The 24,813-nt window shown below is 44.3% G+C and overlaps 1 protein-coding gene across 1 annotated transcript in view; it reads left to right on the top strand.

Moving 5' to 3' along the window:
* LOC137436219 (G2/mitotic-specific cyclin-B2) overlaps positions 1–24,813 on the top strand; it is a 126,885-nt gene that overhangs the window by 5,065 nt on the left and 97,007 nt on the right. Inside the window, exon 2 of the mRNA XM_068129948.2 lies at positions 11,958–12,062. Within this exon, the coding sequence (XP_067986049.2) occupies positions 11,958–12,062 (105 nt within the window). The remainder of the gene's footprint in view (positions 1–11,957; positions 12,063–24,813) is intronic.

Raw genomic sequence — 24,813 nt, 5'->3', positions numbered from 1 at the left:
TTATAAAGGGTAATTCTAGAGGGATCTACAGGGTTCTAAATGGTGATTCTAGAGGGTTCTAAATGGTCATTCTAAAGGGTTCTAAATGGTCATTCTAAAGGGTTCTAAATGGTCATTCTAAAGGGTTCCTAAGGGTAATTCTAAAGGGTAATTCTAAAAGGTTCTAATGGGTAATTCTAATGGGTAATTCTAAAGGGTTCTAATGGGTAATTCTAATGGGTAATTCTAAAGGGTTCTAAATGGTAATTATAAAGGGTAATTCTAAAGGGTTCTAAAGGGTAATTCTAAAGGGTTCTAAATGGTAATTCTAAAGGGTAATTCTAAAGGGTTCTAAATGGTAATTATAAAGGGTAATTCTAGAGGGATCTAAAGGGTTCTAAATGGTGATTCTAGAGGGTTCTAATCGGTAATTATACAGGGTAATTCTAAAGGCTTTCGTTTGTTTAGAGGCTTTGCCAGTTTCATATTTTAAAAAATGCCACATTTTGAAGTGCTTCCTTCGTACACGGAAGCCTGGTGTTGGCTTGGTGGTTAGGATGCCGGCTTGGGATCCTAGGATCCTGGGTTTGAATCCCGGTTGATTGCTGAATTATTTCCAGGGGGGTTGATTCAGCCTGTTCATTCTTCCGAGGTCCGAAAATTGAGTACCAGTTCACTGGTAATTCCCTGCGTGTCGTAAGAGGCGACCAATAGGGTTGGCGACAGGAAGGGCATCCGGCCATAAAACATCGCTTCAAAAAGGGGACAACAGTGCCCAAAAAAGGCTAACCCCCGCTCTGTGGGGGAAAATGGCCTCTAAAGGTGGTTCTTTTCTTCGAACACGGGTGCAATAATAATAATAATAATTATTATTATATTTTGGGTGGTTGGGGGGAGTGTGTGGGGTGCGGGAGGAATGGGTGGTTTGGAATTTCACGAGGTGATGGTGAGGGGGCCATCCATTTATTATGCACACAAATGCAGCTGAAGTTGATCTGTAACTCTCTTCCCCACCCCCCTCTTAATATCGATGGACCATGAACACGCTGGACTGAAACCCCAATCCATTATTACGAATTGGAGATACTCATTTTCACTCATTGGAAGCTGACCACCTTTTCACATTCGACAAATAAATCGAATGTTTTGAGCCGGGTTTTAAATGCATGTTTTGTTTCAAAGATTCAGATTAAAGTCCTTTGGGTTAGAGCGGTCCCAGTTTGAGTTTGGTCTTAAAAAACAAACACACACACCAAAGCAGAGTGCATAGAACACCAATAAGTCCTGAGAAAAAGGACATGAAGAAGGTCTTTTCAACTCTTGCTTTCCGTTTCCGAGCACGATCTACATTTCCTACGAGCCACAATTTTGCCCGACTCAAGATACACTACATGACCAAAAGTATGTGGACACCTGAACATTGAACATCTCATTCCAAAATCATGGGCATTTATATGGAGTTACTGCTATAACAGCCTCCACTCTTCTGGGAAGGCTTTCCATTAGCTGTTGGAACATTGCTGTGGGGATTTGCTTCCATTCAGCCACGAGCATTCGTGAGGTGAGGCACTGATGTTGGGCGATTAGGCCTGGCTCGCAGTCGGTGTTCCAATTCATCCCAAAGATGTTCGATGGAGTTAAGGTAAGGGCTCTGTGTAGGCCAGTCAAGTTCTTCCACACCGATCTCAACAAACCATTTCTGTATGGACCTCGTCCCACTGCCAGATGGTGAAGCGTGGTTCATCACTCCAGAGAACACCTTTCCACTGCTCCAGAGTTCAATGGCGGCGAGCTTTATTCCCCTCCTGCCGACACTTGGCATTGCGCATGGTGATCTTAGACTTGGCTGCTCGGCCATGGAAACCCATTTCATGAAGCTCCCGACGAACAGTTGTTGTGCTGACATTGCTTCCAGAGGCAGTTTGGAACTCGGTAGTGAGTGTTGCAACCAAGGACAGATGATTTTACGCACTTCAGCACTTCAGCACTTCAGCACTTCAGCACTCAGCACTCAGCACTCAGCACTCAGCACTCAGCACTCAGCACTCAGCACTCAGCAGTCCAGTTCTGTGAGCCTGTGTGGCCCACCACTTTGCGGCTAAGCTGTTGTTGCTCCCAGACGTTTCTACTTCACAATAACAGCACTTGCAGTTGATCGGGGCAGCTCCAGCAGGGCAGAAATTTGACAAACTGACTTGTTGGAAAGGTGGCATCCTATGACGGTGCCATGTTGGAAGTCACTGAGCTTGTCAGTGCGGCCCATTCTACTGCCAATGTTTGTCTGAAGATTGCATGGCTGTGTGCTTGATTTTATGTAATGGAACATGGGTGGGTAGTGTAAAGCCAGGTAGAGGGCATAGGTAAATTACATGGATATTGACACCTGTGGTGCAGGTAGTGGAAAGAAGTGTTTTGTAGGGTGCAGTGGACTGTGGAATGGCTGGGCGTGTGGCTTAATTAGTGCGTGTGGTTATTGGGGCACTCCGTCACTGGTAGCTCGTCGGCCAGGTAAGGCTGCAGGTAGGCTCTGGGAGCCGGTTAGGATAGTGTTTGAGTGGGGCCTGAGGATCCCAGGGGAGGACCCGGGTTGCTCGATGCCGAGTTGGGCATAGAGGGGTTAAGTGCCAGGGAGGGCCTTCCCCGGTTAGTGTAGAGTGAGGAGCAGGCAAGCTCGGGAGGCGGCTTCAGTGGCGGAGGTGCGCAGGTAGGTGGACCTGCTGGTGGAGCCACACGACCCAGCCCCGAAATTGTGCGAGGGCACAGTGAGAAAATTCGTTCGGAGTGAGACCCAAATTTGGAGGGCACCACAGTGTGGGCAATGGGAATTTGGGTTCTTAGAACCACAGTTTAAAGAGGCCGATTGGCAGGGTACGACCCCGGGTAGTTTAGATGAGTAATGTTATTAGTGTAGTTAGGAAGTGAGATCCCTTTGCACCATCCACAGCCAGTCACCGAGGAGGACGAGCTTCACACCAGGGCTCTGTAAGCCGCTTGAGTAGTCAGACGCATCATGACGTGAGTGAGACATTGTTCTGTTCCATCCCTTCCTTCCTGGGAGGGATTTGGGGACGAATTTGGTATAGAGGGGGCTATGGGAGACAAGACATAGAGCCGAATTTGTAAATACAAGGGGGGCTAGGGTGGTGTAGCCAATGGTGGGGGGGTACGGACGGTTAGGGACGAGCTTGCTATGCTCGCTCTTCCGCGTCCCTCGCACCGCACCAGGTATGGTGGTGCCTGGTCACCTTGTTTTTCGTGTGCTACCGTGTGCCTTTCCCTTTGCTTGTTGCGCCTTGTCTTCCCTCCCTGTCCCAGGACCATTTTGGAGGCCGAACTGTGCAGCACTTTGTTGCCAAACCCACCTTGCTGCACCTTTGCTGCACTTATGGACCACAAGCCTTGTGGCCCGCACCTCTTCTGTGCAGCATCTTACTGCAAATTATCTTGCACCTTCGGACCACTTGAGTGGCACTGACGCCACGCAGTTGGACCACGTGAGAGTGGCCCTGTTGGGCAATGAGAAATAAAGAAATTGTGTGCTATTGTGTGCCAAGAAGGAAGATGGAAGATTTAGATGGCCCTGATGCTTCATATGGCCTGTATGCCGGTCAGGGCCAGCCGGTTTTGTTAGCCGCACACTGAAGATGCAAGATGCAAGCAGCAAGTGCCACATTGAGTGCTTTGTTTCTCTCCTCCAATTTCTTCCTAAAGTACAGGTCCTTGGTCATCGCATTGTAAATAAAGATTCAGTTTGTGCTTGTAAATATATGTGCCTGTAAATATAAGAATGTTGCCCACCGGCTGTGTGTAGTTTACAAAATTCCAGAAATACTCGGATAGTTGTGGGTGTGAGTCTGATAGAATAGCTGCTCAACGCATTAGGATGGACATATCTAGTGTTAAAAATGTCGCACACATGGGTCAGAATAAATGTTAGGGGGATTACACCTATGTGTCACATTAAAAGTAAGAGTAAAATTGCATGCCAGACTCTACCGGTCGTTCTGATGTTGGGGTCGACTCGGGACGAGTCTGGTGAGAGAGGGGGGTAGTGTTGCGGTTGTGAGAATAAAGGTAACCCCCCCTCTTAGTTAGTTGCATTACAACATGTAACCTCGCTTTAGTTTAGTTATTTCCTATTAAATGTAAGCATAGTCCTTTCCTGTGTTAGTATGCATTGAGCAGGCCAGTAAGTGTAGGCCTCAATTGGGCTGGAATACCATGTGCTAGGGCCTGGACCTAGTCTGGGAGGCCCGAGGTAGGAGTTGCAGGGGAGTGGCCAGTAAGTGGCAAGCAGCCAATGGAAGCTCAAGGGAGTGGCTAACAACAACCGCCAGGGGAGGGGCTTGGAACATTCGGGTGAGACTCTGGGGAAGGGCTATATAAAACCCGGGCCGGATCCACGAACGCTCCTCCTCCGAGATCCTCCTCCGTGACAGACTGCTCCCGAATGAGCTCTCTGTCATCGAGGCTCTGTGTGCACGAACTCTCCCTGCCCTGCACTCTGCTGCCTATTAATCGCGCTTGCGAGGACTGTCTCTCCCGGGGCCACCTACGCCAATGACCTTCCTACCTGGGCTCCCTGCACGTGCTGCGAACATCCCAAAGGACACGCCCAGCGGGCTGACCGGGGCGAACGGCACCAACGACTGCGCCTGGAGCGCGTACTTTTCCTTCCTTCTTTTCCCCTCGTGAGTGAGTGGGCCCGTGTCTGGGGATTAGGTAAGACCGATTAAGTATCTGCTCTGTGTCTCTTTACCCTGATCCTTGTAAATTGTATAATAAACCTGTTTTCTTCTTTCCATTTGGTCGTTCATGTCATTTCCACCCATTGGCTTTGCACTGTACGAATAAAACCGCTCAATCGGGTTCAATCATAATTAATTAACGGCACGAGTCACGTGACACGCAAACTGCTCGGCGTCTCAGATCAGCGCGATTCGTGCGAGGTCCAGTCCCCGTTCTCGTGGCAGCGTGTGTATCTAAGGTACGTGGGGATTCGACCCGATACCCTTCCGCACGCTCGCTACGGGGGTGGCGGCTGGAATTGCTCTGCAATCTGGCCCACGAGTATAAAGTGGGTCGCGGCCTCGTAGACTCGAAGGCCCGAGGGGGAAAAGGGTTTTAACCCCCCTTTGTACGTTGACGGGCTCGAGATCCGCAACAATATATATACACCTATATACCTGTCAGCAATAGGTGTGCCTGAAACGGCTGAATCCACAATCCAGAAGGGGTGTCCACATACTTTGTCATGTCGTGCATTTCCCAACATTGCGGGTGTGAGCGGTAAATTATTTGGGTAGTAGGTTGCCGACAGCAAACGCTAAGGGTGGTACTACCATTCGGACTTAGAAGCGTTAAAGTGGTGGCTGGATCCATCTTGCACTCTCCGTGTCAGGATTGCTGGTGTTGCTTTCTGTCTCTCAAACTTCAGCTAAACTCTCTCAAACTTCAGCTTCAGCTTCAACCTCTTTCTTACAAACAAACGTCATACGCTTTTCATCGGCCGCTTTTCATCGGCCGCTTTTCATCGGCCGCTTTTCACCGTACGCTTTTCACCGTACGCTTTTCACCGTACGCTTTTCTTACTCATTTTCACTGCTCACCTTTACATTCTCTCTCTCTTATTTTTCTTTATGCAGTTCTTTTATTTAAGGCCTGACCTTGATGAGGACTGTATAGTCCGTGACTGGAGCCTTCAACATTAAAACAAATATTTGATTGGTCAGATGGTGTAAAATTTTGCCCAAGTACTGCTAAACTGGAGGGTTTTGGCAGTGCCAACAAAGCGATTTGTGTTCTATAATCTCGTGTTATATATAAATCCAATTTAAATAATATAAGGGTTAAAGGATGTAGAAAGAAAAGAAAAAATGCTCATTGAATTGCAAGTTTACCGCCGTTTATGAAGCGTCTTTTACACCACCTTAACACGTTACATGTGTTATTCATGCCTGTTGTTTCTTTTATGATGTCCTTAAAAGCAGTAAGTTTCCTGTTTGAATTATTTTCAATTTTGCTTGATTGCCAGACAGGCAGACCGATTAAAACAATTACCTCACTGTGCATGCGTGCTCTGTATGAGATTCTGTTCAATTTTCCAAATTCAGACCCAAAGTACTGCTAAACTGCAGCTTCATGTTCTGATTCATGTTCAGAATATAAATCTCATTTCAAATGAAGTAGTTCCTTGGCCATAGACTGATATCTGTAGTGTAGACAGAGTGTGAACCAATTGCTTAACCTAAGGTTGCCATGAGTCATGTTTTCCTTGGACACGTCCTCCTTTTCGGTCCATCCGGCTGGGTTTTATTTAAAAATATCTACAAATGTCCAGGTCTTGCCGTTTCTTTGCTTTTGCATTTTCCAAGGGATACATTTAAAGATTTGGGATACTTTTTTTTAACCTTATTTAAATGGTTAAACCATTTTGTGCATTTTCTTAGTGATAAAATGAAGTTATGTGATGTTTGGACCAGGACAACTTGGTTACAAGTCTGTACTACCTCATGTAATGGCCGTGTTCGAACATCACGCGTTCACTTCCTGTCCAACCTCAGTGAGAGAGTCCAGCGACGTGCTCGGTCCCCGACTCGGTGTCTTTTCTGAGTCCGTACAACCGTTGTTACACCATATATGAACATTTTTTTTCTTTTGATTTTCTTCTTCACAATGCCAAAATGCAAGTGTAGATTCGCTGCAGAACTAAAGACAAAATTGCCATGTTTTCGAAGTGGTCAAGAAGAATGGGAAGCCGAGTGCTTGGTAGGAAGAGAGGAAGAGCTTGGTACGTATGTCTGTGGCAAATAAATGTGCTATTGATTTACAATCTCATGTGGACTCGGACAAGCACAAGAAAGCAGTTTGAGGGGAGACAGAGAGACAGAGAGACAGAGAGACGGGGAGACGGAGAGACGGAGAGACGGAGAGACGGAGAGACGGAGAGACGGAGACCCAGAGGTCATCATCCTCGTACGCAAAATTGAAGGATTCGTGAAAGGAAAAGACTCACTACATGTAAAGAAGCAGCACACTGAAATTTGAATAATTATAACTGATTTTGAGGCCATAGCACTTGTTCTTATTTATAGATACTCGATGTAGATGGCATATAGTACACTTTATATGTAACACATTAATACATGAGTTGGTAGATACTGATACACTCTTTTTATATATATTTTTTGTCCTCTCGGTCCTTTTTTTCTTTGAAAATCAAATATGGTAACCCTACTTAACCCCGCTGTCCGCTTTCCGTGCACATGGGGTAAAAACAAACCAACTGCCCAATTCCTATTAAAAGGTAGAACCATAATGGACATAGCATCGAGACTATTTTGCCCGGTCTGACCTTAATTTACCTTTGTTTTTTGTTTCTGCAGTATTGAGGCTTTTTGTGTCGATATCATGACAACTACAAATAAACCTCGACATTTGAGAGATAAAATAAAATAAATCTGATACGAGACCGTATCGTCCAGAAGAAGTCGAGGATGTTTGTAAGAGCCATTAGTATCTTATGGTCACTGTTTATTGTATTTTGAGTTTACCTGCAAAGAGGGGGAAAAGGCACCAAAATACTTAAATTATTATCATCACATGTAAAGTGATTATAATCGTCTTTATTAAAAAAAAAAAACAAAAAAAAATACTGATTCAGTTGCCCATGATGGACCTGTTGTTATTGATTTGATCAGCATGCTCGAACTTGATTGAGCCATCTCTGACCAAGAGCAAAATTTGGCTTTGACTGGTTATGTATACATTATTTAATAGTCATTTGACAGGTTTACAACCACAAGCTAACTTGTAGAACAGGTATGGACAGGTTTGTCAACCTGGAACATTACCACCGCTCCCCACACTACTTCTTCAGGGTCTAAATCTTCTCTCTGAGTCTGGGAGGTCAGCGGTTTAAACCCTGGCCGAGTCACACCAAAGACCTTAAAATGGTACATGCTGCTTCCTTGCTTGATGTTCAGCATTTAAAGAAGAGCACACATAATCCGCACAGGTAGGCATCCATGGCAAAGAGAACATTGTTCCTTAAGAAATATCCCCCTGAGTGCTGTAAGAAAGGCAGCTCCATTGTTGTGCCGTCGCTGGTACCCGACACCTCTCCCAAACTTGGTGGCTATGTTTGTCTCGCCTAACAGTCCTGTATTGTCTCATGCATTTGTCTGTATATCCATATCCATATCAAAGCCGAATGCCTCAACTCTGTGTTTGCCTCAAAATCTTGTGTCCCAAACCAATCTCTCTGTTCCCACCTTACCCAGTCGAACCTAACTACTCCTGGACTCTGTGTCCTGCTCTCCTGACAAGGTGGAGAAGTATTTGTCAAACCTCGACTGATTCTGCAACTGGACCAGACGGCCTCAGCCCACGGGTCCTAAAATCCTGCTCTGCCGCTTGATCTCACCCTCTCTCTGTTCTTTTCACCCTCTCTTTTGCTCAAGGTCATCTGCCAGCATCTTGGAAATCAGCAAACATTACCGCTTTACACAAAAAGGTGCAAAAACAGATCCTTGCAACTACAGACCAATCAGCCTTCTCCCAATTATCAGCAAAGTCATGGAATCCATCATTGCTTCGGATATCAAATCCTTCCTCTTCTCCCATGGCTTGATCTCTGATCATCAATTTGGATTCAGACCAGGTCATTCTACTCTGGACATGTTGCTTCTGCTGTCTCAACAATGGATGGAGGTCCTCAATGCCAAACAGGAAATCAGAGCTGTCTCCCTTGACATATCACGTGCCTTCGATACGGTCTGGCACACAGCTCTGCTCACCAAACTCTCCTCCTATGGTATCCATGGAAACCTCCATGCATGGCTTGTGGACTTCCTCTCTGGTCGTAGTCAACGTGTGGCCCTGAATGGATTTCTCTCATCTCCCCCTTCCTGTTCTGGCTGGAGTTCCCCAAGGCAGTGTTCTGGGCCCTGTGCTTTTTCTGGTCTTCATCAATGATCTCTCCAACTCTCTGGAAAATCCTCTCTATCTCTTTGCTGATGACTACTCTCTGCCGCTCCATTCCTCATCCCTCATCCCTCATCCCTCAGATCGGCAGTCTGCAGCCTCCTCACTCTCTGCAGACCTGGACAAAATCACAGACTGGTCAAACAAGTGGAACATGTCTTTCAATCCTGACAAATCTCACGCTCTTACTATGTCTCTCAGAAAAGACTGACTGGAAAACCCTCCCATCTACTTTCTCAACAATCCTCTCCAAGAAGTTCTGTTGCTCAAGGTTTTGGGTCTCACTATCTGACATGATCTTTCTTGGGAAAACCACATTTCCAAGCTGGCCTCCAAAGCCAGTCGCCGACTGGGCATCCTCCGTCGTGCGAAGTCCTTCCTTGGCACACCTGAGCTCCTCACCACATACAAGGATTTCATCCGCAGCTCAATGGAATACTGTTCCCCCCTCTGGGCCGGTGCTCCTGCCTCACACCGAGCTCGGCTTCACGCTGTTGAAACCAAAGCTTTGAGAATCATTGGAATCTCCTGCGATGAAGCTAACTCCGAGGGCCTTTCACACACACTCACACTCACTCACTCACTCACTGCAGGCAGGTTGGTGGTCTTTGTCTTCTATCGACTCCTCTCCGGCCTTGCTCCCCCAGCTCTCTCTGTGCTCTGGCCCCCAAATATTCCTACAGGTCGCACAAGATCTGCCAGCCACCCTCTGATGGTTAAACTGCCAAAATCTAGGCTCTCTGCTCACCTTCACTCTTTCATTCCCCTTTTCTTCCGTCTCTGGAACAAACTCCCCCACTCCCTTCAATCGCACTTCTCCCTCCAGGTCTTTAAAACAGCTGTTCACCACCATCTCTTATCTTCCCCCATCCAAAACCTTGATCTTTTCTACCCCCGCTAATTCACCCCAGATACAATTTTTTGAAATTCCAACTTCTTTCCTGGAAGTCCTTGCAGTGTCCATATGTTTTATACCACTCCCACCTCTCCCACCTCCCGCACTTCCCCCCAAGCCCTCTCCCTCCCACATTTCTCTCGATGTCCCTGCTCTCAAATGTTGTGTTTGTGTCCTTCCCCCTCTCTCCCCCCCCCCCCATCTTGTCTACTGCTCCCCTTATTTTGTGTGTTATGTGTTGGTTTGACCTTTTGTGTGATTAAAGTTAGCTCTTTCATGAGCCTTGATGTTGTATACAAAATATATGCTTGTATACAAAATATATGCGAAATATATGCTGGTAAAGAATGCTCTCCCAGAGAAGAAGTCGTCAGAAGTGGAATGCAAGAGCAGAGGTGGACGAGATGGAGGAGCGGTTGCAACAGCAGGAGGTCATGGGGATGGTACAGCACAGGAAGCCTGGCTTGGGGTGGATGAAGCATGAGCGATGGGGAAAGGCATGTGTGAAAGAGGAAGAAGATGGTTGAGAGGGATGTGAGAAGAAAGGAAGAGGAGGGGAGATATGTGAAAGCAGTCGGTCAGGCACAGCAAGGTGCTTGGACTAAGTGGGAAGGTGTGCGGGTGAGGATATTGAAGTGGCAAGAGATTTGGAGGATGGAGCCAATATTGTTGAATTTCCTGTTGCGGGCAACGTATGATGTGCTTCCGTTACCAGTAAACTTGAGATTGTGGGGGTTGTTGCAGGAGGAGAGGTTATTTGTGTGAAGGTGTGGGGACAGTGCAGCATGCACTGAGTGCATGTTCAGTAACATTGGCAGCAGGACAATACAGGTGGCGACATGATCAGGTGCTGGCGGTGGTGGTGCAGATGGTGCAACAAGAGGTGCTGAGGTCGAGAGAGAGAAGAGTGGAGAAGGAGATTGATGGGGGAGGGGTGTGGTTTGTCAGAGGGCCGAGGAGGAGGAGGAGGAGGAGGAGGAGGAAAGCAAGAGGGCTGTCAGATGCTTGTTATTGGCAGGTGGTGGCAGACCTAAAGACAATTGGTATTCCCAGAGGAGATCTGTGTGACAAGGTTGCGGCCTGACATTATCATTTGGTCAGGTGCAACAAGACAGGTCATCTTAGGGGAATTGTCTGTACCTTGGGAAGAGAATATGAAGGAGGTGCAAGAGAGGAAGAGAGGAAAGTACAGTGAGCTGGAGGCAGAGTGCTGGGAGAAGGGTTGGCGCGTTTCGTGTCAGCCATTTGAGGTGGGGTGTAGAGGGTATATTGGCAATTCCTTTTCTGCATTTCTTGCTTGGCTTTGAAGATCGGGTGTGGTCATACGTGGTATGATCGGGTAATACGTGGTATGGGCGCCATCCTGAAAAAAAAATTGCACCTCGATATCCAAGAAACCGCTCCACGGAAAAAATTGAAACGTGGCTCATTGTAATGAACTCCATCGGGAATAAGTTTTGTTGATGATGACGTCATTGACACCTTAATTATCACGTCATAATTCGACAAGTACAACGCTGAGTTCGATCAGTTTGAAATTTCTTCAGCGTGATCTACGCAACAATTATCTTAGAGAACATAAACGTATGATATCGGTCACGTGGTCTGGCAGCCACATTGGATCAAGGGAAGAAAAACAAAAAAAACACGTGTTTGCTCGCACCAAGTTGACTGCCTGCACGGGGTAAGTATTCTATAAATACCATCTAGTTTTTTAAATTTAATCCTTTGACCACGACCACCATCATCACCACCTATCTCCATCCTCCTGAATTCATTCCTCTGCCCAATTTTCTCCCCTATCCTCCTTACCTGATTGATGTATTTCTTTGTTTCATTCCTTTGTCCTCTGTCCATTCCCTACTTCCCATGCATATGCTAACGCATCGAAGCAGCTATTGACCAATATGGTAGAAGATAACTGATGGGATGCACCGACCATAAAAACCCTAAAATGAAAACTGCATACGTTTTAATCACGTGTTATGCTGTAGTATTCTAGAAGGGCAAGGTCTTTTCTTGAGGGGAGGAAGGGTAGGGGTTGGGTGTTTGACACTTGTCAAAGGCTGTGTAAACGACTTGGTTTGCTTTGTTTTAGAAAGCGGATGTCAGACTCGAAGCTCTTGGATCGGTCACCAATGTTGAGGCAGATCGCTACATGGAGCTCACGTGCAATGAGACCGCGAGGAAGGATCACTGTACGGTAAGATACTTGCAGATGTTGGGTTGGTTTTGTGTTCTTGTCGTGGTGCATTGCTGTGTGATGATACCTGGCTCAATAAGTACATTTGCTTGCAAAATTGATGTGAAAAATGTTTTGTCGTTTGCGCACGAAATGGAACACACCGTTCAGCCAAATAGTATTTGTGAAAGAAGGCTTTTGTCTGAAGGTTAGTCAAATAATTGGTGAATTATCCACCAAATACCCTTCATCAGTGGTGAACACTAATTTTTTCGACGGTCACCTTAAATGTACACTCACTTCTGCCACCACGTCACAAGGTTACGGATACCATCGTAATAAAATGTTGCTTGGCTGCTGACCTGTAGCTACATCTCCACCGGTACCTTTTCGTTACTGAAGTTCCAAGCATTGGACCAAGTGGCTGACTCCGATAGTGTGCGATTATGTACTCTACTCTCAGGTGAGTGGAGTAAGAGTTTGGTTGTTTTTTTGGTATACCAAGTCGAGGCTTGTGTAAGAGCTAACACATAAAACACAAAAGTATTAAACATAAACGGAAACACACATGAAACATAATATTGGGAGGGAGAGAGGGAAGCATAACAGTGGGGGAACAGGGATATCGAGAGGGCTTGGGCGGGGTACATGCTATAAAACAAATGGACATGATTAGGATTTTCAGGAAAGAAAATGGAATTTGAAAAAGGTGGATTTGGGGTGTATTAACTGGTAGAAAAGATCAAGGTTTTGGATCGGGGAAGACGAGAGATGGTGGTGAACAGCTGTTTTAAAGACCTGGAGGGAGGAGTGGGATTGAAGGGAGTGGGGGAGGTTGTTCCAGAGGCGGGAGAAAAAGGGAATGAAAGAGTGAAGGTGAGCAGAGAGCCTAGATTTCGGCAGTTTAACCATAAGAGGGTTGCAGGCAGATCTTGTGCGACCTGTAGGAATATTTGGGGGACAGAGCACAGAGAGAGCTGGGGCAGCAAGGCCGGAGAGGAGTCGGTGGAAGACAGAAAGACCACCAACCTGCCTGCGGTGAGTGAGTGAAAGGCCCTCGGAGTTAGCTTCATCGCAGGAGATTCCAATGATCCTGAAAGCTTTAGTTTCAACAGCGTGAAGCTGAGCTAGGTGTGAGGCAGGAGCACTGGCCCATAGGGGAGAGCAGTATTCCATTTGAGATACGGATGAAAGCCTTGTATGTGGCGAGGAGCTCAATAGTGCCAAGGGTGTATTTCACATGATGGAGGATGCCCAGTCGGCGACTGGCTTTGGAGGCCAGCTTGAAAAGCTTGCCTTGGAAATGAGTTCAAAACCAAGTTCCTCAATGTACTGTGTTGTAACCCTTGCCATGTGTGGATCAGTGTTGTCATGTTGTAGAATGACCCTGGTGGTGATTACCCCATCATGCTTTGTGCGTATTGCTTTTTAAAATTTCGTTTACAGAAGTGTGGAGTATGTATGTACGTTGCACTTGTGTTTCATGGTACACTGAAGTGTGCGACAGTAACGACCTTCTCTTCCCAGAGTATTATCGCATCATCACTTTCCTGACACTTTGACATGACTTGAACCTTCATGGTGTTTGTAACAATGTTTCCATGGCATGGATGCCCGTTTCCTCAGGTTCATAATGCTGAACAAATGTTTCCTCTCTGACACATGAGGAATATTCTTCGGCTGGAGCTTGGTATCGCTGGAGAAGACCCTGACATATTCAAACGTGTCTTTGTGATAATCAGTGAGCATTTTGGGACCAATCGAACATGTCTGGTGGAAACCCAGACATTTGTGTGCTATACCAAGGGTGTGCTATACCAAGGGTGTGCTATACCAAGATCAGCTCTCTATTTATACAAACCTGTCCTCATGTATCAATCCATCACCCTATTGTCTTCTGTGGCATCAGGCACTGGTCATCCAGGCTGTTCGTCGTACACACTCATCCGTCCTTTTACCAATCAACGTTCACACCATTCGTACACACGTTTCCCGTTATACACTTCATACCATATTGTGCAGTCATTCTCCTAAAAATGTCATGCTTTGATACCTTCATGAAGTGAAGGATACCTTCTTCACCGCTGTATAACAATGCACTTTTGTAGTAGGGCAGCCATCTTTACATCACGATTACTAGCATGGTGGGTGGGGAAGTCTGGTCCCAAGTCCAACAAATGGTTCGTTCCACACAATACGACACATAATGCAATTATATTACACACGTGCATTGACAGAATAAGTTGCATTGACTTACCTCTGTTTTGAACTGGAGTGGCACTCGGTGGATCGAGGCTTCCGCTTCCGATCCGCTTCCGCTTCCGCTTCCGATCCGACGCTTCCGATCGAGGCTTCCGAGGATCGAGGCACACCTCCGCCAGGCTGAACAGTTTGTTTTGTATCCCACTGATAGGCCGGATCTGGATTCGGACCTGAATCAAAATCTAATCGGCTTGTTCTTGTCACCTAACCAACTCATTCACCTAGTTTAGTCATAAGTCGTCCATAACTTTTTGAGATATCCTCCTATATATCGGTTTTGGCCCCTCCCAATGGTGAAGAATCACTTTAAAAATTCTACTAGCCGGATCCGAATCCGGATCTTCACCAAAATCTAATAATTTCGTCCGTGTCACATACACTACGTCTTTGCAAAATTTCGTCCGAATCCGTCCGCAACTTTTTGAGATATCTTGTCCACAGACAGACAGGGTTGAAAACATAACCTCCATCCTCCTTTGGTGGCGGAGGTAACAAGGTGCTGGTACTCCAGGTACCACGCCTTTGGGGTGGAAGAGGAATAGATCTGTGAAATATGAAAGCTAAATTTTGAACGGTTCATGAAATATCGCATGCACAAGCCAAGTTACCGAAATGGTTGCCATGACAACAGAATTTAGCCAATCACAGCCGTGATCTAATCCGGTTAAGTTGATGTAATAGAGATGTCTCCAATATGAAAGCGAAATGTTCAACGGTTTCTGAAAGACGTACACAAAGTAGATGTTGTTAAGCTCCGCTTCATGCAGCGCAATGTCAGAAATGAGTCTTGTAAAGTTGGGGTTAGTTAGGGTTCGGGTCGATGAGTGAACAATGTCAGAAATGAGTCTTGTAAAGTTGGGGCTAGTTTGGGTTAGGGTCGATGAGTGAACAATGTCAGAAATTGGTCTTGTAAAGTTGGGGTTAGTTAGGGTTCGGGTCGATGAGTGAACAATGTCAGAAATTGGTCTTGTAAAGTTGGGGTTAGTTAGGGTTACGGTCAATGAGTGAACAATGTCAGAAATTAGTCTTGTAAAGTTGGGGTTTGTTAGGGTTCGGGTCGATGAGTGAACAATGTCAGAAATTGGTCTTGTAAAGTTGGGGTTAGTTAGGGTTAGGGTCGATGAGTGAACAATGTCAGAAATTAGTCTTGTAAAGTTGGGGTTAGTTAGGGTTGGGGTCGATGAGTGAACAATGTCAGAAATTGGTCTTGTAAAGTTGGGGTTAGTTAGGGTTAGGGTCGATGAGTGAACAATGTCAGAAATTGGTCTTGTAAAGTTGGGGTTAGTTAGGGTTCGGGTCGATGAGTGAACAATGTCAGAAATTGGTCTTGTAAAGTTGGGGTTAGTTAGGGTTCGGGTCAATGAGTGAACAATGTCAGAAATGAGTCTTGTAAAGTTGGGGCTAGTTAGGGTTAGGGTCGATGAGTGAACAATGTCAGAAATTAGTCTTGTAAAGTTGGGGTTAGTTAGGGTTGGGGTTTCGGTCAATGAGTGAACAATGTCAGAAATTAGTCTTGTAAAGTTCGGGTTTGTTAGGGAAATACCGACTTCTTTCCTGGAAGTTCTAGCAGTGTCCATGTGTTTTATACCTCTCCCACCCCCCCCCCCCACCTTCCCATGCCTCCACCCCCCAAGCCCTCTCCCTCCCACAGATCTTCCGATGTCCCTGTTCTCAAATGTTGTACTTGTGTGCTTCCCTCTCTCTCCCCATCTTGTCTGATGTTCATCATCTTGTGCATCTTCTCCGTTTGTTTTTTTTGTGATTGTTGTTATCTCTTACATGAGCCTCGATCTTGTATACAAAAAAACCCCAAAAAACAGGAATCGGCTTGTTGTGCCTGGGGTACACTGGTCGCTCATGTATATGGTCTAAAGGGTTGGAGCCAGGACCACTGCTTTGGGTTAAACAGTTATTTTGCCGCCGCCATTCACTCACCTTCTTGCAAAGTTCCACAAAACTGTCGGTTTTCGAGCAGGGTTTGCATGAGTTCAGGCTCTTTGGTCATCTTGTGGAAGTTGATGAAGAGTCGACGATCGTTGACAGCCAACAGATCTAAAAATGCAGCCCCTGTACCCAGGCCTTTTTCATAACCATTCTCTGTGTTGTGTTAGATTAAGTCACTGTCCCACACATGATCTTCCATGATGAAAGCCAGTCTGTTCATCGATGTTGTTCGACATATGGCATAATAAGGCTGTTCAGAATCGGTTGTTCAAGCAGCTTAAATGCGTGTGGCACAGTAAGGAGATGGGTCGACTTCGGGGCAATACCCCTGGTGCTCACCTTGTAGAATAAACACTATACTGCATTGACGAAAGGTATTTTAAACCAATTTCAATGCTTGCTGGAAGACAGGGCAGCACGTAGAATCATACTAACATAAATCATAAGACTTTAAAAAAAAAAATACAGATTTTGTGGGGGGGCAACCTCCCCCTCCCCTCCCCACCTCGTGTACCTCCTCAGGCCCCAATTTTTCCAGTGCATTGAGAAAACCTTGGTACATCACGGATGATGGAGGTTGTGGTGAAGTTTCATCAAAATTGTGTGTGAAGGTTCTGAGAAAAAAACAAATACCTATTCTGGGGGGGTGGCAAGCCCCCCATAGCCCCCCATAGACCACCTTAGACCCCGATTTTTATAAATTCCAGGAACAAACTTTGGTACAACATGGGTGATTAAGGTTGTGGTGAAGTTTCATCAGAATTGTGTGTGAAGGTTCTGAGAAGAAAGCAAATACCTATTCTGTGGGGGGAGGGCAAGCCCCCCCCCATAGATCCCCAAAGGGGCAGATTTTTTTTTTGATGCCATGAAAAAACGTTGGTTCATCACGGGTGATGAAGGTTGTGGTCAAGTTTCATCGAAATAGTTTGTGTAGTTTCAGAGGAAAAAAGGCAAATTCCTATTTTTTGGGGGGGGGTCAAACCTGGATCCACTTTGATCCCCAGTCGACCTCTTAGACCCTGATTTTTTTTTTTTAAATGCCGTGAACAAAATTTCGTCACAACACAACAAATAAAATTTGTGCCAAATTTGGTCGCAATCCCATCAGTGGTTTCAGAGAAGAAGGTTCAAGTGTTTACTATTTAAAAAAAGTAAACAAACAAAAAACAATTGGCCATTTTATTCCACCTTTTACATTTCGATTCATCAACATCAACTCTTGTGTCAATCTTTCCTTCCTCACCATAGTTGCTATGGACGTTCGCTACTAACTACAAGATGGCACAACTACTAATAAAGGGTTGTTGCACGTTTGCAGCGAGCCCCTAAAGACGGGGTTACGCTCTTTGCTTCCACTACCGAAGGTGGACGAAGGTGGACGAAGGTGTGTATTCACCTCCAGTTTGTTTAACTGTGGGCAGGATATTTCAAAGTTGTGGACGGATTCGGACGAAATTTGGCAGAGAGGCAGCGAATGTGACGAAGACGAAATGATTAGATTTTGGTGACGATCCGGAGTCGGATCCGGCTACTAGAATTTTTTAAGTGATTCTTCACCATTGGGGGATGGGGCCAAAAACTATACATAGCCGGATATCTCAAAAAGTAGTGGACGGATTCGGACGAAATTTGGCAGAGAGGCAGCGAATGTGACCAAGACGAAATGATTAGATTTTGGTGACGATCCGGATTCGGATTCGGCTACTATAATTTTTTAAGTGATTCTTTACCATTGAGAGATCGGGCTAAAAACTATACAAAGCAGGATATCTCAAAAAGTTGTGAACGGATTTGGACGAAACTTGGTGGACAGGTTGGGCGTCTGACAAGGACAAATATATTCTATTTTGGTGAAGATGTGAATGTGGATTCGGATTTGAGAATTTTTTTTTTTTTAATGTGATGCCTCACCATTGGGAGATCGGGCCAAAAACTATACATAGCATGATATCTCAAAAATTTATGAATGGATTTGGACGAAATTTGGTGGAGGTTTTGTATGTGACAAGGACGAAATGATTAGATTTTGGTGAAGATCCGGATCCGGCGACTAGAATTTTTAAAGTTATTTTTCACCTTTGGGAGATTGGGCCAAAACCAACATATAGCAGGATATTTCAAAAAGTTTTGGACGGATTTGCATGAAACTTGGTGGACAGGTTGGGTGTCTGACAAGGACAAATATATTCTATTTTGGTGAAGATGTGAATGTCGATTCGGATTTGAGAATTTTTTTTTAAAAATGTGATCCTTCACCATTGGGAGATCGGGCCAAAAACTATACATAGCATGATATCTCAAAAATTTATGAATGGATTTGGACGAAATTTGGTGGACAGGTTGGGCGTCTGACAAGGACAAATATATTCTATTTTGGTGAAGATGTGAATGTGGATTCGGATTTGAGAATTTTTTTTTTTTAATGTGATGCCTCACCATTGGGAGATCGGGCCAAAAACTATACATAGCATGATATCTCAAAAATTTATGAATGGATTTGGACGAAATTTTGTGGAGGTTTTGTATGTGACAAGGACGAAATGATTAGATTTTGGTGACGATCCGGATCCGCCTACTAGAATTTTTAAAGTTATTTTTCACCATTGGGAGATTGGGCCAAAACCGACATATAGCAGGATATTTCAAAAAGTTTTGGACGGATTTGCATGAAACTTGGTGGACAGGTTGGGTGTCTGACAAGGACAAATATATTCTATTTTGGTGAAGATGTGAATGTCGATTCGGATTTGAGAATTTTTTTTTTTAAATGTGATCCTTCACCATTGAGAGATCGGGCCAAAAACTATACATAGCATGATATCTCAAAAATTTATGAATGGATTTGGACGAAATTTGGTGGACAGGTTGGGCGTCTGACAAGGACAAATATATTCTATTTTGGTGAAGATGTGAATGTGGATTCGGATTTGAGAATTTTTTTTTTTTAATGTGATGCCTCACCATTGGGAGATCGGGCCAAAAACTATACATAGCATGATATCTCAAAAATTTATGAATGGATTTGGACGAAATTTGGTGGAGGTTTTGTATGTGACAAGGACGAAATGATTAGATTTTGGTGACGATCCGGATCCGGCTACTAGAATTTTTAAAGTTATTTTTCACCATTGGGAGATTGGGCCAAAACCGACATATAGCAGGATATTTCAAAAAGTTTTGGACGGATTTGCATGAAACTTGGTGGACAGGTTGGGCGTCTGACAAGGACAAATATATTCTATTTTGGTGAAGATGTGAATGTCGATTCGGATTTGAGAATTTTTTTTTTTAAATGTGAGCCTTCACCATTGGGAGATTGGGCCAAAAACTATACATAGCATGATATCTCAAAAATTTATGAATGGATTTGGACGAAATTTGGTGGACAGGTTGGGCGTCTGACAAGGACAAATATATTCTATTTTGGTGAAGATGTGAATGTGGATTCGGATTTGAGAATTTTTTTTTTTTAATGTGATGCCTCACCATTGGGAGATCGGGCCAAAAACTATACATAGCATGATATCTCAAAAATTTATGAATGGATTTGGACGAAATTTGGTGGAGGTTTTGTATGTGACAAGGACGAAATGATTAGATTTTGGTGACGATCCGGATCCGGCGACTATAATTTTTAAAGTTATTTTTCACCATTGGGAGATTGGGCCAAAACCGACATATAGCAGGATATTTCAAAAAGTTTTGGACGGATTTGCATGAAACTTGGTGGACAGGTTGGGCGTCTGACAAGGACAAATATATTCTATTTTGGTGAAGATGTGAATGTCGATTCGGATTTGAGAATTTTTTTTTTTAAATGTGAGCCTTCACCATTGGGAGATTGGGCCAAAAACGAAACATAGCATGATATCTCAAAAATTTATGAATGGATTTGGACGAAATTTGGTGGACAGGTTGGGCGTCTGACAAGGACAAATATATTCTATTTTGGTGAAGATGTGAATGTGGATTCGGATTTGAGAATTTTTTTTTTTTAATGTGATGCCTCACCATTGGGAGATCGGGCCAAAAACTATACATAGCATGATATCTCAAAAATTTATGAATGGATTTGGACGAAATTTGGTGGAGGTTTTGTATGTGACAAGGACGAAATGATTAGATTTTGGTGAAGATCCGGATCCGGCGACTAGAATTTTTAAAGTTATTTTTCACCTTTGGGAGATTGGGCCAAAACCGACATATAGCAGGATATTTCAAAAAGTTTTGGACGGATTTGCATGAAACTTGGTGGACAGGTTGGGCGTCTGACAAGGACAAATATATTCTATTTTGGTGAAGATGTGAATGTCGATTCGGATTTGAGAATTTTTTTTTTTTTAATGTGATCCTTCACCATTGGGAGATCGGGCCAAAAACTATACATAGCATGATATCTCAAAAATTTATGAATGGATTTGGACGAAATTTGGTGGACAGGTTGGGCGTCTGACAAGGACAAATATATTCTATTTTGGTGAAGATGTGAATGTGGATTCGGATTTGAGAATTTTTTTTTTTTAATGTGATGCCTCACCATTGGGAGATTGGGCCAAAAACTATACATAGCATGATATCTCAAAAATTTATGAATGGATTTGGACGAAATTTGGTGGAGGTTTTGTATGTGACAAGGACGAAATGATTAGATTTTGGTGACGATCCGGATCCGGCGACTATAATTTTTAAAGTTATTTTTCACCATTGGGAGATTGGGCCAAAACCGACATATAGCAGGATATTTCAAAAAGTTTTGGACGGATTTGCATGAAACTTGCTGGACAGGTTGGGCGTCTGACAAGGACAAATATATTCTATTTTGGTGAAGATGTGAATGTCGATTCGGATTTGAGAATATTTTTTTTTAAATGTGAGCCTTCACCATTGGGAGATTGGGCCAAAAACTATACATAGCATGATATCTCAAAAATTTATGAATGGATTTGGACGAAATTTGGTGGACAGGTTGGGCGTCTTACAAGGACAAATATATTCTATTTTGGTGAAGATGTGAAGATGTGAATGTGGATTCGGATTTGAGAATTTTTTTTTTTTTATGTGATTCCTCACCATTGGGAGATCGGGCCAAAAACTATACATAGCATGATATCTCAAAAATTTATGAATGGATTTGGACGAAATTTGGTGGAGGTTTTGTATGTGACAAGGACGAAATGATTAGATTTTGGTGAAAATCCGGATCCGGCGACTAGAATTTTTAAAGTTATTTTTCACCTTTGGGAGATTGGGCCAAAACCGACATATAGCAGGATATTTCAAAAAGTTTTGGACGGATTTGCATGAAACTTGGTGGACAGGTTGGGCGTCTGACAAGGACAAATATATTCTATTTTGGTGAAGATGTGAATGTCGATTCGGATTTGAGAATTTTTTTTTTTTAAATGTGATCCTTCACCATTGGGAGATCGGGCCAAAAACTATACATAGCATGATATCTCAAAAATTTATGAATGGATTTGGACGAAATTTGGTGGACAGGTTGGGCGTCTGACAAGGACAAATATGTTCTATTTTGGTGAAGATGTGAATGTGGATTCGGATTTGAGAATTTTTTTTTTTTAATGTGAAGCCTCACCATTGGGAGATCGGGCCAAAAACTATACATAGCATGATATCTCAAAAATTTATGAATGGATTTGGACGAAATTTGGTGGAGGTTTTGTATGTGACAAGGACGAAATGATTAGATTTTGGTGACGATCCGGATCCGGCTACTATAATTTTTAAAGTTATTTTTCACCATTGGGAGATTGGGCCAAAACCGACATATAGCAGGATATTTCAAAAAGTTTTGGACGGATTTGCATGAAACTTGGTCGACAGGTTGGGTATGTGACGAGGACGAATCGTTTCGATTTTGGTGACGATCTGAATATGGATTCGGATACGAGAATTATTTAATCTTAAGTCATTCTTCACCATTGAGAGTTTGTGTAAAAAGCGATATATAACATACTTAAAAAAGTTATTAGAAGTTCTGAATAAACTTGGTGGACGAGTTGGTTCGGTGATTAAACAAGCCGATTAGATTTTGATTCAGTTCCGAATCCAGATCCGGACTATCAGTGGGATAGAAAACATAAACTCTTCACCCTGGCAGAGGTGTGTGCTCTACCGAGTGGTCTAGTTTCTCTTGTGGCCCCAGAACCAAACAAAAAATATCCATGTATAACAGCCCCATACGACTCCCACCGCTCCAATCCTCCCAAACATGGTTACTAGTAAATAGCATCATTTTAAACTAACTCTGCGCATTGACGAGCCTCGTATATATGACCTTTCCATCGGTGTTAAGAAGCAATCAAGCCAGATATGGTGTCTGCCTCTGGGAAGTATTGGCTTTCCAATGGAAGACGTACCGTAAATCACGAAGACTGCCATGTTCACGCGAGTTAATCCGGCAAAGTTCAATGTCCACTCGCTGGCAGCGGTGGTCCAAGGTTGGGTTAGAATGCGCTCGTCCGCAAACCCTCAGGCCTTGCACTTTGGGCCTTCGGGCCACATCCGCAGGATTTTGCAGCACAGAGAGCTCCAAGCTATCGGCTTTTTGGGCGAGTTCAGAAAGTTCTCCAACTCTTTCCTTGTTTCGAAGCACACCCTTTTCTTGCAGGTACGTTGCCAGGTATTTTCGGCCTCTTTTGGAAGATTTGTGAGCCATTTTAGGTAGCAATCATGGTGCCCTGAACACAGCGGTTTCCTCTGGTTTCTGCACCTGCATGTGGAGCATTCTGGGGGCGGATTACATCATTTCGAAAGTCACAACATTTTATCCATAACTTCCTCAATAATTCCCTTAAACATATTCAGGGCAAACCCACCCGCCTTCAATGCGTGTAACCCCTTCAATGCGTGTAACCCCTTCAATGCGTGTAACCCCTTCAATGCGTGTAACCCCTTCAATGCGTGTAACCCCTTCAGACTAGTAACCCCTTCAGACTTGTAACCCCTTCAGACTTGTAACCCCTTCAGACTTGTAACCCCCTTCAGACTTGTAACCCCTTCAGACTTGTAACCCTTTCAGAATTGTAACCCTTTCAGACTTGTAACCCCTTCAGACTTGTAACCCCTTCAGACTTGTAACCCCTTCAGACTTGTAACCCCTTCAGACTTGTAACCCCTTCAGACTTGTAACCCCTTCAGACTTGTAACCCCCTTCAGACTTGTAACCCCTTCAGACTTGTAACCCCCTTCAGACTTGTAACCCCCTTCAGACTTGTAACCCCCTTCAGACTTGTAACCCCTTCAGACTTGTAACCCCTTCAGACTTCTAACCCCCTCAGACTTGTAACCCCCTCAGACTTCTAACCCCCTCAGACTTGTAACCCCCTTCAGACTTGTAACCCCCTCAGACTTGTAACCCCCTCAGACTTGTAACCCCCTCAGACTTGTAACCCCCTCAGACTTGTTATCCCTTCAGACTTGTAACCCCCTTTAGACTTGTAACCCCTTTAGACTTGTAACCCTTTCAGACTTGTAACCCTTTCAGACTTGTAACCCCTTCAGACTTGTAACCCTTTCAGACTTGTAACCCTTTCAGACTTGTAACCCCTTCAGACTTGTAACCCTTTCAGACTTGTAACCCCTTCAGACTTGTAACCCTTTCAGACTTGTAACCCTTTCAGACTTGTAACCCTTTCAGACTTGTAACCCCTTCAGACTTGTAACCCTTTCAGACTTGAAACCCTTTCAGACTTGTAACCCTTTCAGACTTGTAACCCCTTTCAGACTTGTAACCCCTTCAGACTTGTAACCCCTTCAGACTTGTAACCCCTTCAGACTTGTAACCCCTTCAGACTTGTAACCCCCTTCAGACTTGTAACCCCTTCAGACTTGTAACCCTTTCAGAATTGTAACCCCTTCAGACTTGTAACCCCTTCAGACTTGTAACCCCTTCAGACTTGTAACCCCTTCAGACTTGTAACCCCTTCAGACTTGTAACCCCCTTCAGACTTGTAACCCCTTCAGACTTGTAACCCCCTTCAGACTTGTAACCCCCTTCAGACTTGTAACCCCTTCAGACTTGTAACCCCTTCAGACTTCTAACCCCCTCAGACTTGTAACCCCCTCAGACTTCTAACCCCCTCAGACTTGTAACCCCCTTCAGACTTGTAACCCCCTCAGACTTGTAACCCCCTCAGACTTGTAACCCCCTCAGACTTGTTATCCCTTCAGACTTGTAACCCCCTTTAGACTTGTAACCCCTTTAGACTTGTAACCCTTTCAGACTTGTAACCCTTTCAGACTTGTAACCCTTTCAGACTTGTAACCCTTTCAGACTTGTAACCCTTTCAGACTTGTAACCCCTTCAGACTTGTAACCCTTTCAGACTTGTAACCCTTTCAGACTTGTAACCCTTTCAGACTTGTAACCTCTTCAGACTTGTAACCCTTTCAGACTTGTAACCCTTTCAGACTTGTAACCCTTTCAGACTTGTAACCTCTTCAGACTTGTAACCCTTTCAGACTTGTAACCCTTTCAGACTTGTAACCCTTTCAGACTTGTAACCTCTTCAGACTTGTAACCCTTTCAGACTTGTAACCCTTTC

This window comes from Myxine glutinosa, chromosome 11 (assembly GCF_964187855.1).
Source record: "Myxine glutinosa chromosome 11, kmMyxGlut1.1, whole genome shotgun sequence".
NCBI classification, from domain to species: Eukaryota; Metazoa; Chordata; class Myxini; order Myxiniformes; family Myxinidae; genus Myxine; species Myxine glutinosa.
The sequence above is the reverse complement of the archived record's forward strand: the minus strand, read 5'-3'. Positions and strand labels throughout refer to the sequence as shown.